This window comes from Quercus lobata, chromosome 3 (assembly GCF_001633185.2).
Source record: "Quercus lobata isolate SW786 chromosome 3, ValleyOak3.0 Primary Assembly, whole genome shotgun sequence".
Taxonomy (NCBI): Eukaryota; Viridiplantae; Streptophyta; class Magnoliopsida; order Fagales; family Fagaceae; genus Quercus; species Quercus lobata.
This window is the reverse complement of record NC_044906.1, coordinates 10,908,725-10,926,470: the sequence shown is the minus strand read 5'-3', so window position 1 is coordinate 10,926,470 and position 17,746 is coordinate 10,908,725. Positions and strand designations below refer to the sequence as shown.

Sequence of the window (17,746 nt, the reverse complement as noted above, 5' to 3'; positions counted from 1 at the left end):
CTCATGCCATAAAGGAAACAACAATTTCTGAAAAATTTATTGACTCAGTTCTTTTAACAAACAGGCATAGCACATCATTAAACAAAAAATTGAAATAAATAGATATTGAGACTTGAAGCTCAAATATTTGACATACTAAAGTAGAAATGGAAATCCAATTCAGATGCAAAGTTTGCATTATTAGCCTCGTTGATCAAATATGACAAAACTCATCTCTAACATTACAGAGTGTGTGTGTATACTAACGAAATACAATTTAATAATAAAATTGACCTACTCATTGTGATATGTGAACAACATGGCCTTTATATCATAACCCAGGAAAAACTTTAATTTTAGAAAAATATATACTGAAAAAACTTGACAACAATGGTAGAAAAGAAACATGGGAAATGAAAATATAAAGAGGGGAATATATTTCAACAAAAAAAATTAAAAACGGCATAAATGAAATGGCAAACAGAGCTTTATTTTTTGGTAACATGAATCTATGTTCTTCAGAACTAAATCAATCCATGAAGATCTCCAGAGATTTCTCTTTGGAGCCAAGACATACTCAAAACAAATTTAACCCAAATATCCAAAAGAAATACCAAATCTAACACAGATAACTGATATTAAAAACAATTCTAACCCAAATTTCTTACTCAAACCGAATCTAAGCCAAAACCTGAATGCAATCCAATCCAATCCAATCCAATCAAAATACCCAGACCGAAATCATATCTAAACCCAAATTTAAAGAACCTAAACCAAAACACAATACAATTCCATTACATTTGAGGTTTAAGATAGGCCATAACATATACATCTTAAATATCATATTTGTAAGCAGCTGAGATTATAGTATTCCTCAAATATAGTCATGCATACAATGTACAAGTATTTGACAATTGACATGTGAAGTGTGACCATCATGCAGGACCAATCATGAAAAAAAAATAAAAAATCATGTGATATATCTGGGTGAGTTATGGCTATTTTGACTTCCCAAATTGGATTTGTTGTTATTTATGAATATTGCTATTTTTTCTGAAGTTGTTTTTACCCTAAAAGGTAAAATTATATTGTATTTAGACACTACTATTTTAAGAGAATTCTGGAAATAGAATCTGGGCTCTGAATTTGGGAAGGAATATTGACAATAAATTAATAAAAGTACTTCAATTAACTGGGAAAAGAGCATGAACAGTTCAATGACAATTATGTTTAAAAGCAGAACTTTTAATCTATAATAAAAAAAAAATAAAAAAAAGAAGTAATGCTGGAGTCTTACTGTTAGAATAATGTTATCTATCATGCGTTAATAATTGTAAATTGTTTAAACACTAAAATTTTATTGCTTGTAAATGTTGTTTAGATGATCATTTGAAAGTACTATGCACAAATATTCATCATAACAATAGCGTATCACTGACTCCAACCAAATGTACAACAACCAATTATGCATAATACAAAATACAAAACCAAGCAAAACCCATCATAAAAAACTGAAAAGCCTATCTGGATCAATCAAATTTTGATATCATGCCATCTGTGTTGGCAGAATTTGTGATATTGAATTGGAAGCTGGAGTTGTAACTGGTAAAGATGGTGCTTAGGCTGGTGCTCATGTCAGTGGAATTTTCATTCCTTCTCTCTTTGTTTTGGGATTGGAGAAGTTCAAAGCAAGTGAAAATTTGATGAACATAGATGCAAAATGAGCAGTACAAATAACATATGAATCCAACAGCAACTACAATCAGAAATGAAGTCCTACTTGCTGTGAAAATCATTTATCCTCTGAATATTTAGACTCAAGACTTAGTTTGTTAGATAAACCCCTAAACCCTTTAATTTACAAAAGTAAAGCAAGCTGAAGAGTAAAAATTAAATTTAAAGCATAAGTTTGGGCAGTACATGCAATTTTTGCATTTTATATAGCAAATACTTCTGGTAATAAGCTATAATACTTCAAAATCCAAATAGAGCCATAGTATTACATATACAGTTTAGATTAAACTTAAATAAACCAATAATGATATTAAAAAAAAAAATCCCACAGATGTGTATGTAATTAGGTGTAGAATTAGAACATGTCATAATCCCCAGTATTGTTAATCAAGTTAACCTGGTATAAATAAGAAGATTTGAGAACCAAGGTTCTTAATGCTCATGTTTTAAATACTACCAATCATATATGTTTGCTGTTTCAAGGCTTTCCCTGTCTTCCTGGTCACTTAAGATTTCATAGTAAAAAGACTTAGAACTTGGAGATTCAGCTATTATGAAATCTGCCTCCTGGGGTAGGATGGTTAATGTGCTCATGTTAGTTCTAGCTTTAAAACATTCAAGTTAAGTCTATAAAAATAAAACTCCAGAAGATACAACAATGCAATTGTTTATAGGTAAAGCACACATAATCAACATGATCATTAAAATAGAGTAAAATTCAACCAACCTTCATGACACTTTTACAATTTTATTTGGATTATGTGTCTCAACAGCATACCAATGCAATTATTAATTACTAAAAATTCAAAAAAAAATTTATTTATACATGATAAGTACCAATTCAAATTGAGTTTCATGAGTTCTTTAAATGTAAAGAGAACACTACAATATTTAGAAATTAGATGTACATAGACAAATAGTTAACCCTATACTAAAAAAAATTCAGAAATTTAGTACAGAGGCAAACGAATACCATACCTTTAACCTTGATTCGAATGGAGGAAAAAACTGAAGAGAAAGGCAATAAAAAAGCAGAAATTAATCAGGAATATTAAATCTAAATAAAAGTGAATGGAAGAACAAAAATTAAGAATGAAACCTGCTATGTTGTTGCAAGGAAGGAACAACACAAAAATAAACATGAAGGTTTGAAAAAAAAAAAAAAATAGGGGACTGAGTGGAGACAAAGAAGGCTGACGTTTTAGGTGCCCAAATAATTATTTAATCAAACATATGATTAAGCTAAGCTAAATCAGACGTGCTAAAAAACCTAGATAGCAAAATAAAGCAAAACTTGAAAGTAAAGCAAAACCTGTAGGATTGTTGTCAAATTTTGACAGTTGGGAGCCTCTTCAATACTATCTCCACTCTCTTACAAAACTTGTAGAATTTAATTTTCTATGAGTGTTTCCCTGACTTCAACAAAAATGAATAGAGAGAAAAAGGGATTAGGAATTGAAATCCCTAAATTGACAGAAAAACCTAATTAAAAAAGAAATCCTTAAATTGACAGAAAAACCATTATGCGCCTAGGCTATCAAATCCTTATGGGGAGGAGTCAAAATCATGGGCAAACTAATAGCTTGAATTTTACTTGGCTTCTGGAATTTCATCTCAATTTATAAATCCTTCAGCAGTTCTTTTGACAGATTCAACTATACATATGTGTTTCTGCATTCATGTTCCAAGTAACATAATAATAGGAATTAAAACTATAGAACACTATATCTCTTGCCACATTGTATAAGCATCAAAACAAAAATTAATATCAATGATAAAGATTCAAAACCCTAAAACTATAGAACACTATATCTCTTGCCACATTGTATAAGCATCAAAACAAAAATTAATATCAATGATAAAGATTCAAAACCCTAATTAGGATCTCAAACTATAATCAAAATCAGTACTTTATTATATTTTAACCAAAAGTAGCAGCAAAGGTATTGAGTTGATAGAAACCCTAATTAGGATCGGGCAAATAAAGAAATTCAAATCAGGATCTCAAACTATAATCAAAATCAGTACTTTATTATATTTTAACAAAAAGTAGCAGCAAAGGTATTGAGTTGATCGAAACCCTAATTAGGATCAGGGAAATAAAGAAATTCAAATCTTGGTGATGTGAGAGATTGATGGTACCGCAGTGATGTGAGCATTTTGGTGTCGTCGATTGTTAAGGCCTTGACGTTGAGTTCGGCGGTGACTTTGTCCTGCTGTAGCTGTGTCCTCCAAAGGCTCGTCGTCTTCTTCATCACCTAGCGTTTCATCTCCGTCTTTGGAACAGGGATTTCTTGTGGCGGTGGCGACAGCGGAGCAGCAACTACCGCCGTGGTGTTTTCTTGAGGCAGTGGCACTGTCGTGGTGGTGGTGGCAGTGGTGTTGTCAGCCATTGTGTGAGAGAGAGAGAGATCGATAGAAAAACTTAAAGTTGCTTATTAATAGACGGAGACTATATATATATGTGGGGCCCAATAATCCGTGGGCCAAGCCCATTTACTTGTTGGGGTCCAAAGGCCCAAGCCGAGGAGGGTGATGGCCCAAGCTCGGCAATACAAATACAAAGTAGTCTCGGGACACAGCCGAGGACGACTCAGTCCTCGGCATAACCGAGATCTCACAAGAGGAAAGGGCAAAAATGGTATAGAAATAACTTTGGAAAAAATCTAAAATATCTATGACATTTAGAAAAGGGTACGCTGAGAAATATAACGACCTGGGAAAGCTGCTCTTACTGCCATTCAATGCTTTGCACCTGACAGAGCCGTACTCTTCAGCTTTTACAACCACCCCCAACCACTCTAGGTATGGGCTGATGGGACAAGTATCAGTCTTGGAATGCCGATCCTACACGTGGACGAAGGATAAGGAACACGAGATAGTATAAAAGTAAAAGTAAGTAATTCATAAAGCTGGCTGGGAAAAATGGCCAAAAATCAGAGCCTCCCAGCTCGCCTCCAGGAGAAAGACTCCTAAGGCGAAGACGACTTAACCATGTGTGCATATCACATAAACCCACCGTTTGGCGACCAAGGCCTAGCCTTTCAAACCCACGCTCTACAAATGATATTGTTTGGGCCTTTTTACGTGCGAACCCAACACTGTTACGGTTCGCCACGAATCGTGTCCTTACAATTGGCGCCGTCTGTGGGAAAGGCTTGTGTCATAGCACTGGTGGTGGGTTGATACCATCCTTCACATCATTTTCAGTAGTTGGATATAGTGTTTTAGAGTAAAGTCTCATTAGGGGCTACGTTTCTTCACTAGGGGCTGCGCTTTGTAGCGTCAATAGCATGGATGGTTCCTGGGGCTTGGTCGAGGGGCTGGTCCCTTTAAACTAAGATCCTACGCCATAGCCGAGGGGATAATTCCCCCAACTACTTATCGAAACTGAGTTTTGGACAGAACCAAGGCATTGCATGGTCCTCGGACTCAAGCCTATGGGGAAACCAACTACTTGGATGAGAAAACTGAGTTTTGGACTGAATCAAGGCATTGCATGGTCCTCGGACTCAAGCTTATGGGGAAACCAACTACTTGGATGAGAAAACTGAGTTTTGGACTGAACCAAGGCATTGCATGGTCCTCGGACTCAAGCCTATGGGGAAACCAACTACTTGGATGAGAAAACTGAGTTTTGGACAGAATCAAGGCATTGCATGGTCCTCGGACTCAAGCCTATAGGGAAACCAACTACTTGGATGAGAAAATTGAGTTTTGGATAGAACCAAAGCATTGCATGGTCCTCGGACTCAAGCCTATGGGGAAACCAACTACTTGGATGAGAAAACTGAGTTTTGGACAGAACCAAGGCATTGCATGGTCCTCGGACTCAAGCCTATGGGGAAACCAACTACTTGGATTAGAAAACTGAGTTTTGGACAGAACCAAAGCATTGCATGGTCCTCGGACTCAAGCCTATGGGGAAACCAACTACTTGGATGAGAAAACTGAGTTTTGGACAGAATCAAGGCATTGCATGGTCTCGGACTCAAGCCTATGGGGAAACCAACTACTTGGATGAGAAAACTGAGTTTTGGACAGAACCAAGGCATTGCATGGTCCTCGGACTCAAGCCTATGGGGAAACCAACTACTTGGATGAGAAAACTGAGTTTTGGACAGAACCAAGGTATTGCATGGTCCTCGGACTCAAACCTATGGGGAAACCAACTACTCGGACGAGAAAAAGATTGAGTTTCGTAAGGTCGGCTACTTAATAAAAATTCTAAGTTACTCAATCCTCGGCTCAAATACTGTAAAAGGTTAAAGCCAATAAGAGTGTTAAGAAGATGGTGAAACGCCCCACTATTCAGCAACCTAGGGGGGCTTTTCATTTTGCAGGTGATATGTCTTCGGATGGTTACTTCCTACACCGCATCGAGCATTCAGTTATCGTCTTGGCTAGTTTTGGGGTAAGTATCGTTTTTCACAAGTCGGCATTGTTGTGCCAAACAACTCTATTAAAGTTATGGTGATATCTTTTTCTTAGCAAGTATTTTTGACCCTAGGTGTCATTGACTCAAATGCTATATTATTGTGCCGAACAGCACTCGCAAATTCATAATAACGCCTTTCTCTTTGATAAGGGATTATGGCCCCAAGTATTGTACTCTAAGGTCGGCGGTGTTGTGCCAGGCCGACTCAGTGAGCTCATCATAATGTCCTTTCTTTTCTTGCCTAATGGGAGTTTCAGCCCTAAGTATCACTTATTCGATTCAGTATTATTAAGCTGGATTGTTTTTATAAACACAGAGCAAGATCTTTTTATTAACTGGGACTTTGGTCCTAGACGTCGGTCATGGTTTAAAAATAAAAGAAAAATTCGCAAGATTGTATGTCTATTCATTGCGTTATCATTTCGGAAATATAGAGATAGAACATGTGAAGTAAAATGATAACAATTCTTATTAATATAAAGATGTATTACAACGTACAAAGAGGGGCTTAAACAAGCCTATATAAAAGGTGGATTGCCAAAACAATAAAAAAAAAAAAAAAAAACAGCAATACAGATAAGTAAACAGTCAGATGTCTTTTTAAACTCGTCTCCGAAGTCCTTCTAAACTCTGCCTCAGTAGCGCCCATATTGAGAGAAGGACCTTCTGCAGAAGAAGATAGAGGAGATGAATGAAGAAGATGGAGGAGATGAATGAAAAGAAGGAGGAGAAGAAGAGGGAAGAGATGAAAAGAAAGAAAAAAGAGCAAAAGAGGGAGAAGGAAAAGCACCAGGATGGATCTAGTGGTGGAAAGAAGAAGAAAGAGAGGAAAAAGGAGGCACCAGTGAACGAAGAGAGGAAGAAGCAGGGGCACTTAGTCCCTGCCTCAATCCTGACTCCTAACACGCTGGTGCCATGTTAGCTATGCTCATCAGAGAGCGGCTGGTACTGATAATGGGTGTCCTCGGCTCAGTCACGCCGAAGGTTTGACGTGACGAGCCCCTGCTTCGGATTTTGGCTGAAAGGAAGGTGAGACAGATTTTGAGTCTTCGCCATCCCTGCCCTGACCGAGCCATTACGAGCTTTATTGGAACATGGTGTTTACGGGGAGGGTATGGTTCCTTCATTACTCGTTGCTATGGTGAGAGTATCACGATTTTATGTATAACTAGTGGGTAAAGTAAACTCTAGGGGAGGCTAAGGATTTCAGATCTCAGAAGGATAAAAAGGGTCTCTGTATGAGAGCGATAGCCTCCTAACTTGTCTTCTTATAGGAAGGGCAAAACGGAAGGTATTAAATTTGTCCAGATTTCCAAGAGAATCTGTAAACAAAGATGTACCCGTTACTCTTCCCCACCTCATCAAACAAACCGTCGAATTTAAATAGTCTCGTAAATAGAAGTCATTAAAAGCACGTTTTGGATAGCCAAACGGCATGAGCGCGTCGTGAATAAACTCAAGAGGAATGTCTCGTAGACCGGTACATTTCCTAGGCAGACGAAGAAACGTCAACATTGATGAAGGACTGAGTTGAACGAGCTATAATAAAGGCTTGGTATTATCAAAACCCTCCTCTCCAACCAATTGGTTGGGCAGCAGGGTTTTGAGAGGCTATTGTGGGGCCCAATAATCCGTGGGCCAGGCCCATTTACTTGTTGGGGTCCAAAGGCCCAAGCTGAGGAGGGTGATGGCCCAAGCTCGGCAATACAAATAAGAAGTAGTCTTGGGACACAGCCGAGGACGACTCAGTCCTCGGCATAACCGAGATCTCACAAGAGGAAAGGGCAAAAATGGTATAGAAATAACTTTGAAAAAAATCTAAAATATCTATGACATTTAGAAAAGAGTACGCTGGGAAATATAACGACCCGGGAAAGCTGCTCTTACTGCCATTCAATGCTCTGCACTTGACAGAGCCGTACTCTTCAGCTTTTACAATCACCCCCAACCACTCTGCGTATGGGCTGATGGGACAAGTATCAGTCTTGGAATGCTGATCCTACACGTGGACGAAGGATAAGGAACACGGGCTAGTATAAAAGTAAAAGTAAGTAATTCATAAAGCTGGCTGGGAAAAATGGCCAAAAACTAGAGCCTCCCAGCCCGCCTCCAGGAGAAAGACTCCTAAGGCGAAGACGACTTAACCATGTGTGCATATCACGTAAACCCACCGTTTGGCGACCAAGGCCTAGCCTTTCAAACCCACGCTCTACAAATGATATTGTTTGGGCCTTTTTACGTGCGAACCCAACACTGTTACGGTTCGCCACGAATCGTGTCCTTACAATATATTTTTTATAAAAAGAATAAAACCATATTTAAAAATTTAAAAAAAAAATGCTGACATGGAAAATTGTGGAACTAGCAGAGACTTCGGTTTTATATATATATATATATATATATAGATAAACTAGAAAGAGATATTATAGACTGATGGATGTTATGAGTGCATAATAACTTCCTGCACGTAACCAAAATTCTAATTACACTTGCCATTTTGGTTCAAGACTTAGTTTTTAATATTTACCAATATAAAGAATATCTAAACTTTTCCTTTTCCTTTAGGTTTGGTTTTAGAATCAAAATAAATATAAGTGACCAATCATACCTTAGAATCCTAGTGGTCAGTGACAACTCCAATTTTTTTTTTCATAAATCCTCATTTTGCCAACTCACTTCCTTTAACGTGCACAAAGCATATACAGAGACCACATATATACACTTTTATCACCTGCTTAACAATCTTTCACCTACAAATTCACATTATTATTATTATTATTATTATTTTTGCATCACCGTAGCAAGTGGTCAAAAAATGTCCACAATACATATATAAATATTATCATTAGTCCCAAATAAGTGTTTCATGTCCTTTGTGTGTGTGCATGCTCGCGTATTATTCTTCTATTCAAATAATTGTTTGCATGTAAAATTGTAAAACAAATGTAATATATTTCAATTTACAATATATGTGACCTGCGTCCAATAAGTTATAAGTTAAAATAAAATACATTATAACTTACATTTATTAGTTATAGAGTTATAATTCAGTCATATGAGAGAGAGAGAGAGAGAGAGAGAGAGAGAAAAGTTGATAGCCACCTCTTAACCCCATTCATTGTCTTCTACCCACCTCAACGGGATTTAAGAGGAACTCCTCTCTAGGTTGGAGTCCCTTCAATTTTCAATGTGAATTTTAAAATTATTTGTTCTCCTAAATAATTTTTTTTTATGAAAACTGCGATTTTTTCGTTTATAGTAATTTTTGTTTTTTTAATAACTTTTTGCTCAAAAGTTAGATTAAAGTCCCGTTTGTTTTGGAATGACCCTTGAGGTTAGTAGTTTATGATTTTGCATTTAACTCAATTTTTCTATTTCTGGTAAATTTCGGTATTTGGTCACCTTATCACTTAACTAGTGCGAATTAGAATTTTAGACGTTTCTTAATTGTCCTAGGGTTTTATTTTCTTAGTATTTATATATTTTTTAGCCGTCAGAGGAAAATCATATTATTATCAATAAAATTGCGGAGTTTAATTTTCTCAAACTTTATTTGGTAGATTCCAGTTTCTTATCTTGTGGATTCAAGGAGTATCTCGTGGATTCAAGATTTACAGTAAAAAACTAACAGTTTAGTTTCTATTCCATCAAAGAGAGTATCATGTGTGCTTTCTTCAAGCTTTTACGACATCACTCCCAATCTAAAATCCGAGAGAGTGAATAGAAAAGATAGAAAGATAAGATGAAAGATGCTACAATGACATGTTTGTGGTATCAAGTCATTATTTCACATCCATTTTTACGTGTTAAAATATGAACATTTCCCTATCAATGTAAAATAGAGGATGTGAACTAATATTTTTCCTATCCACAATTTGACTTTTACCAAAGAATGGGATGTAAATGCTCATACCTTTCCTCAAAAAAGAAAAAATAAAATAATTGGGGCAACAACTCTGTCCATTATCTCATATCTTGCATAAAATATTTTGTGAAATCTTCTTTGCGTTGACTAACTTTAAAGATTTATGTTCTCATTGGTATTATTTAATCAAGATATTTATGTTGAAATCTATTCAGTGGAAGCCTATTCACACAAGACTTCAACTAACATTTAACGTGTTCCAGTCAATTTCATGCCAATACATTATTATTAATGCATGGGAAACACCAAACCAAATTCACAATAAAAAATATCGATTAAACAATATAACCACTAGACATGACAAAACGGGTCAGAATTTTCTGACCCGACTCGAAAAATATCCGACCCGAATCTGATTTTTTTGACCCGAAGCAAAACGGGTTGACCTGTGACCCGACCCGTGTTTTGTGTGGGTCAACCCGACCCGACCCGACCCGACCCGAACCCGAACCATTTTTTTAAAACCTTTTTTTTTTTGGTAAAAAAAAATAGTGAAATTAAGACAATATTGGTTTAATTGTTTCTTGTGAGTTTTAAGGAAACAATTGATACATTTACATAACTGCATGCAAATTAATTGAAAAATAAATGGTTGAGCATTCTGTAATGAGTAAAGATTTTTAGATATCAAATAGCAAAGTACATGCCAAGATAATCTGGTTACAATAAAGTTAAAAACAGATTTAAAATTGTAAATATGTGTGGGACACATTCACAAGTGTAAAAATAGTAAAGCCAAAGTATCAAATTAGTATAAATTATGAATGCTTAGATCTATTTTTTAACAATTTATGTTCAAAATAAACAGCTTTTCAAAATAAATTATGATATTTCTTAAAGTGTATGCTGCTTAACAATGATATGATCTTCATAAAAGAGACTAGGTATAAATAAGTAAGCAATCAAACTTTAATGTATATCTCAAATTGAAATAGAGTGTCAAACACAATTGATAATAGATTATAAAATTAATTTTTAAAATTGTAACTTTCTTATATGTTTTTATTCTTTAACAAATGAGTTATCCAATAAGTCATTTGTAATTTTTTTTTTTTTTTTGAGAATGTTGATATTGTGTAAAAATAAAACTTGTATATTTGTTTTACTTATCCTTGTGTTGTTTTGTTTTAGATAGCAATGTTAGGATTTGTATAATTTTAAAATTATTGAATAAGTATTAATAAGTTTAACTGAGTTTATTCTTGATATAAGTAGTTGTAAGGACGCGATTCGTGGCCAAAAACCAGAGCCTCCCAGCCTACCTCCAGGAGAAAGACTCCAGGGGTGAAGGAAAACTTAACCTTGTATGAACACCGCGAAAAACCCACCGCCTGTCAACCAGGGCCTAGCCTTCCAAACCCACGCTCTACAAATGATATTGTTAGGAGCCTTTTTATGTGCGAACCCGACACTGTTACGGTCCGCCACGAATCGCGTCCTTACAGTAGTGAATTCAAAATAATGCATTTTACATCAAGTAATATGTTGCATAACTATCCAAATGGCAAATACATATTGTTTTCTTTATAATAAAAAAAAATAAAAAAAATAAAAAAATTTCATGTGAAAAATATGGGTCAACCCGACCCGACCCGAAACCCGATTGACCTGAACCTGTTTTCAACCCGCTTAAAATGACCCGTTTTTGACCCGTGACCCGACCCGACCGTTTTGCCATGTCTAATAACCACATGACTGATTAACACAAATCAAACTCTAAGACCCTTAAAATTAAGGTCGGTAACAAACACTAACCCAAATCACAACACACCCAAATTTAGACAACTGGACTTGATCTTGGATTTGCAACAACAACAAGAAAGGAGAAAGGGTTTATATATGTCATCTCTAGGAAGTGTGGTTTTATATGGCCAGGTCAAACGCGAAAATGATAAAAATACACTTTCACATGGTGCCGGTTGAATAGTGGAACAAGAGAGGCGGTCACCTCAGGCCCCAGGTAAAAAAAAGGTCCCAAAATTTTAACCAATAAGGTTATTTATAATTAATAAATAAAATAATAATTTTTTACTAGATGAAAAACAAATAAAAAATAGAGAAAAATATAACGTCCATAATATTTTTTACAACACTTTTACAATTATGCTAAGTAGTAGATTGTTACAACCTGTTATTGATAGCAAAAAAATAATTATAGTGATATTTTCAAAGAGAAGAAAAAAAAAAAAGCAACTTAAAACCTAGGATTTGTTATAAAAAAATATTGTGAATGTTGTATTTCTAAAAAAAATAAGAATAATAATAAAAGTTTAGTTAGCAAACTTTTATTAGTTCTTATCTAAGTCCACCACTAACACCACTCTTTTACTTACTATTATCAATCTATCATATCAACAAGTATGAAAAATTTTGTCAAATTTTTTTTGTTTATAAAATTTCTAAAAAAAAAAAAAAAAAAAAATTCTACATAGTTTATGTTAATTAGTAGTAATTTTGCATCTAAAACAAGATAATCAATTTTTGCGTTAGGCCCCCAAATACATCAAGCCGCCCTGGCTTTTTCACATTTCAGAAAATGAGATCATGAAAGTGTTTTGAAGACACATTTAACAAAGGGACTGTCCACAAGGCCCCAGTGTTTAAGATTGATGTTTGAAATTAACTGGAGAAACTGGAGTGCAATTGTATATTATTGGCAAGTGCATATCAAACAGAGAATTGAGCATGGGAGATCCGTTTGATACCACAGTACATATATTTATGCAGATAAATGAAAATTTCATCAACAAAAATAAATATAAATGCAACAGATGCAATGAGAAATATTATCTGCAAACAAGATCAAAACAATCCAAATGACATAAAAGGAACAAAACTAAACAAAGATCCTTAAACAGGATAAAAAAATAGACAAAGTGGCCCTCTATAAGCTGCAAAGAATTGTATTATTTAAGACAAAATTCTAAACATTTCAGCACCTGCAACTAGTCAAGCTCTTTCTGGGAGATCCGTTTGATACCATATTTTTCTGGGCTATGGAGGAAATGCAAATACAAAATCATAATGAATAGATAAGCTCACACCTAATCTAGAGGAATCCAACTTAAAGATAAAAAGCAAGAAAGTTTCCATCTATTGGAATCCACTCAGAGATTTAAACAAATTTTATTTTTCCTAATTCTCAAAAGTCACAGACCGATTAATTCAAAACCTCACTCACTAATCTTGCAATTGGAGCAACCCTCCAAGCATCATGAGTAACACAACTTACATTTTCAAGACCTGAAAGTTTAATTGAAATCAAAGAATTAATTGATCAAATATTCAAAGTACAACTAACACGACCAACAAGACAAGGGAAATGGAAATGATAATCTGGAAACCAAATAGAAAAGGAAAAAAAAATTTAAAAATTCGCCATTTTTAGAGTGTATGCTATCACCTAGATAGTTGTAAAACAATTATTATATTGCACACGGTTCGTTACATTGAAAACTAGATATTGCACACCATTTGGCAAAAATTTTTTTGTTTTTTTTGTTTTTTTTTTTTTTTTTTTTTTAAATTTTAAATTTAACAAAACTATATATATATATATATATATATATTTTTTTTTTTAAATTTTTAAAAAGCTAACTTATATTTTTTTGGTTAAACTTTTACCATAAAAGCTAACAAAAACTATATATTATATATATTTTGTCTTATATTTAGCAAATAAGCTATCAAACAACTACGTGATACTAAACAGAAATAGAATTTCCCATTGATATGTGACTTTCTTGCTAATTCTTTTGGGATAATTCCATAATTAATTTTGAAAATTACCTAAAAATACTGATTGGAGACTTGGAGTTACATATGTTAATGTTATAACTATACCAATTCGATGATCAAATTTTGCCACGTTATTTATTTGGTAATGATCGAGACACCCGTGTCAATATTTAATTTTTGTGCTCGTCAAAGATATGGACGTGCATTAAGCTTGCCAATTAATGTTTTTCAAGCTTACGCTTTTGACGTAAGAGGGATTTATGACAACTGGCAGTAGTTGAGCACTTCATATAGGTTGTGTCTATATATAGTAAATACTTTCAAACCAATTTGTATTCAACTACACAGCTAAGGGTGCTAAACATACATAATTAGTGGTTTAGGACATCATCATCATTTTACTACACCATGTTCATGTTGATGCGCTTGCTTTACATACTCCCTCTGTTTCATCTTATACATTCGTTTCCTTCCAAGCAGCCACTATGCCATGATGATGAGAGCTCAGCCTTGTTGCAATTCAAGAAAAGCTTTATCATAAACAAGTCTGTCTCTTTGTATGATCCTATTGCAAATCATAGGTTTGAAACTTGGACATTAGAAAGAGAAAACAGTGATTGCTGCTTTTGGGATGGAGTAGACTGCGATGAGGACACAGGTCATGTGATTGGCCATGACCTCAGTAGCAGTTGGCTCTACGGTTCAATCAACTCCAACAGCACTCTCTTTCATCTTGTTCACTTACAAAGGCTTAACCTTGCAGACAATCACTTTAACCACTCTCAAATCCCGTCCCAGGTTGGAAATCTTTCAAAACTCACATATCTCAATCTCTCACATTCTGCGTTTTTTGGTCAAATCCCATTTGAAGTTTCAAAACTTTCCCAATTGTCATCTCTGGATCTATGTTGCAACTATGATTTGTCTTCAGGCATATACTTCTTACAATTCAAACAGCTGAGTCTAACAAGCCTAGTTGGAAACCTAACGCGCATAGAAAACCTTGATCTAAGTGGGGTGAATATATTCTCCACGGTGCCTAATATCTTTGCAAAACTTGTCTAATTTAAGGTCCCTTTATCTCCATGACTGTGGAATGCATGGGCAATTTCCAATAGGCATCTTTAAGCTACCAAATTTGCGGGTTCTTGACGTGAAGTACAACCAAGATCTCACTGGTTCTTGGCCTCACTTTCAATATTGGAGTAGTCGTTTGGAGGAAATTGACCTTGGAAGCACCGGTTTCACTGGTGAGCTACCCACTTCTATGGGAAATTTCGGCTCCTTGATTGCTTTGAATATTGGGGGTTGCAACTTCTCAGGATCCATTCCTTCTTCAATTGGTAACCTCACAAATCTTATTTATCTTAAGCTTTCAAATAACACTTTGGTGTGTAACATACTAACATCCCGTCTTCAATTGGAAATCTTATCCAACTTGCTTTTCTAGACCTCTATGATAATCAATTGTCCGGTCCATTCACTTTTGGGCTTACAAACTTGACACAACTGGTTGTCCTTAACTTGAGCGGCAATCATTTATCTGGTCCAATTCCTTTTGGGCTTATGAACCTCACAAAATTATATGTCTTGGGCCTTTGGGAGAATGAGTTTGAAGGTCAGTTTACAATCTCCATCTTTAAACAAAATAATCTTTATTTTCTTGATATTTCTGCTAATTACCTTAGTGGAACTTTGTTTATTTGCAACATGACTTCTCTTCATATCCTTGATGTGTCTGATAACTACTTTAGTGGTTCACTTCTTCCATGCTTGCACAATATCTTGGAATTGAGGATGATTAGTTTGAGAGGAAACAAATTCCAAGGACTATTGCCAAGATCATTGTCCAATTGCACCATGTTAGAGGCCATTGATGTTAGTGATAAACAATTCAATGACACTTTTCCCTCTTGGTTGGGAAATCTTCCAAACTTAAAGCTTCTCCTCTTGCAGTCCAACAAATTCTATGGGCAAATATTAGAAAGTCCTGAAACCAATTATCAATTCCCCAACTTGCGAATTATTGATCTTTCTTACAATAGTTTTATCGGAAGGTTGCCATTAAAGTCCTTTAGAAATTGGACAATGAATTCCACTTGACATATATTCAGGCAAAACTATATTCTAGTGATGGGACATACCATATGTATTACAATTATGATTATACAATGCAACTAACAAACAAAGGTCTGGATATAGCGTACAACAAGGTCCAAGAATTCTTTAGGGCCATTGATATGTCAAGTAATAGGTTTGTTGGAGAGATTCCAGGTTACATTGGAGATTTGAAAAAGCTTCGTATGCTGAATCTTTCCAACAACATTCTCATTGGACACATTCCACCATCTATAGGAAATCTTACCATGCTAGAATCATTGGACCTTTCTCAAAATAGGCTCTTAGGGGAGATTCCATCACAACTAACACAACTTATTTTTCTCGAATGGTTCAATGTTTCTCATAACCAACTCACTGGCTCTATACCACATGAGAAACAATTTGATACATTTGAAAACAAATCATTTAAGGGGAATTTAGGCTTGTGTGGTAATCCATTATAAAAAAAGTGTGGGGATTCTAATTCTTCACTACCTTTACCTTCAACTTCTAAACAAATTCAAGATTTTGCTGTGTCTCTCTTTGAATTTGGTTGGGAAATAGTTTTGATTGGGTATGGATTTGGACTAATCGTCGGAGTGATAATTGGCAACATTGTGGCTACAAAAAAACTTGACTGGTTGATGAAGACCTTTGGAATAAGACAACGGACAAAAAGAAATGTGAGAAGGGAGCATAGGAACTAAGGTTTTTTTTTTTTTTTTTTGGTTGAAATTGAGCTTGCACCTTGTGAAGATATAATTAAATATGTTTAGAATGTTACAATATCATGTGCATACTTACTGTATAATTTAATAAAAATTGTGTTCTACTTATGTTGGGGGAAGAAATTGATGCCTCTAAATGAAATGTTGGGAAACCAAACCGAGACTCAACTATGGGCTCTTAAGATGACACCTATAGGCTTTCGGTGTGATGACAAGCCTATCCAAGCAAGAAGAAACAAGAACTGCACTTAACAAAACAACAACAAAGGCCCAATAAAAAATACGTTACAATACTTAATTAGTATATTAGTGGTCCTGTTTTGATAGTCCAAGGGAAAACGAATTCTCTAGCGGTAAGGGTGAAGTTGTTCTTAAGTCCAAAAGGTAAATTTTCCAACAGTAGGGATGGAATTACACGGTCCAGCCATCAATAATTAGATAGAGGCAAATTTTAGGTCCTTATGTGTCTCATTCAAGAGGAATTTATTGTGCTTTCAGTCATTGTTACATCAATGTGAGGAAAAAGTTCAATCGTTACAAACACGTCATACCCTTCAACAGTAAAGTAAAAAGTAAAAATTAAAGGCTTCATAGGAAGAAAAAATGGAGGATTAATTGGCATGGTGTGAAGGGAGAGAAAAACCCCCAGCTCAGTGCGGCAAATTTTAAGCTAAGACTTTAGTGAGTGTAAATTTGTAAGGTATGAATAAGATGAATGTGGGCTGCTTTTGAGTTAGTGAGATGGGGTTGATGCTGAGACTGAAGTCTTTTATGGCTAATGGGCTGTTTGTGGTTAGCTAGAAGAGACTTATGAGCTGTGGTAGTGCAAAGGGAGGAGAAGAATATCTGGGATCAAATGGGTGTAGGTTGAAGGTGATGGATGGTGAGCTAGAAGAAAGTTGAACCACTAGTAAAAATGGCCAATGAATTTCAGAGTCTTAGAGTCTCAGAGGGGTGGCTTAGTTGGTTTTTTGGTTAGCTTGCTTGTGCTTTTATAATGGAGTTTTCAGAGAAGCATTTATTGACAAAGCTCCAAAAAACGTGTGACCACTCAGAGGTGATGAATCAGAGTCAAGCTTCCCTGGGATTTTTGCTTAGAAGTAG

At 35.3% G+C, this 17,746-nt stretch overlaps 1 protein-coding gene across 1 annotated transcript; it reads left to right on the top strand.

The window, feature by feature from the left end:
• The first annotated feature begins 14,910 nt into the window (after positions 1–14,910).
• Positions 14,911–15,917, top strand: LOC115980319 (receptor-like protein 9DC3). Its single transcript, XM_031102583.1, has 2 exons — positions 14,911–15,157; positions 15,265–15,917. The coding sequence occupies exons 1-2, from the start codon at positions 14,911–14,913 to the stop codon at positions 15,915–15,917; spliced, it is 900 nt and encodes a 299-aa protein (XP_030958443.1).
• Positions 15,918–17,746: the final 1,829 nt, after the last annotated feature.

Excerpts from the sequence above, each read along its gene's own strand:
- LOC115980319 (XM_031102583.1), top strand. The coding sequence starts at position 14,911 with ATGCATGGGCAATTTCCAATAGGCATCTTTAAGCTACCAAATTTGCGG. Across the intron at positions 15,158-15,264 it reads ATCCATTCCTTCTTCAATTG|ACCTCTATGATAATCAATTG; the intron begins GTAACCTCACAA and ends TTGCTTTTCTAG.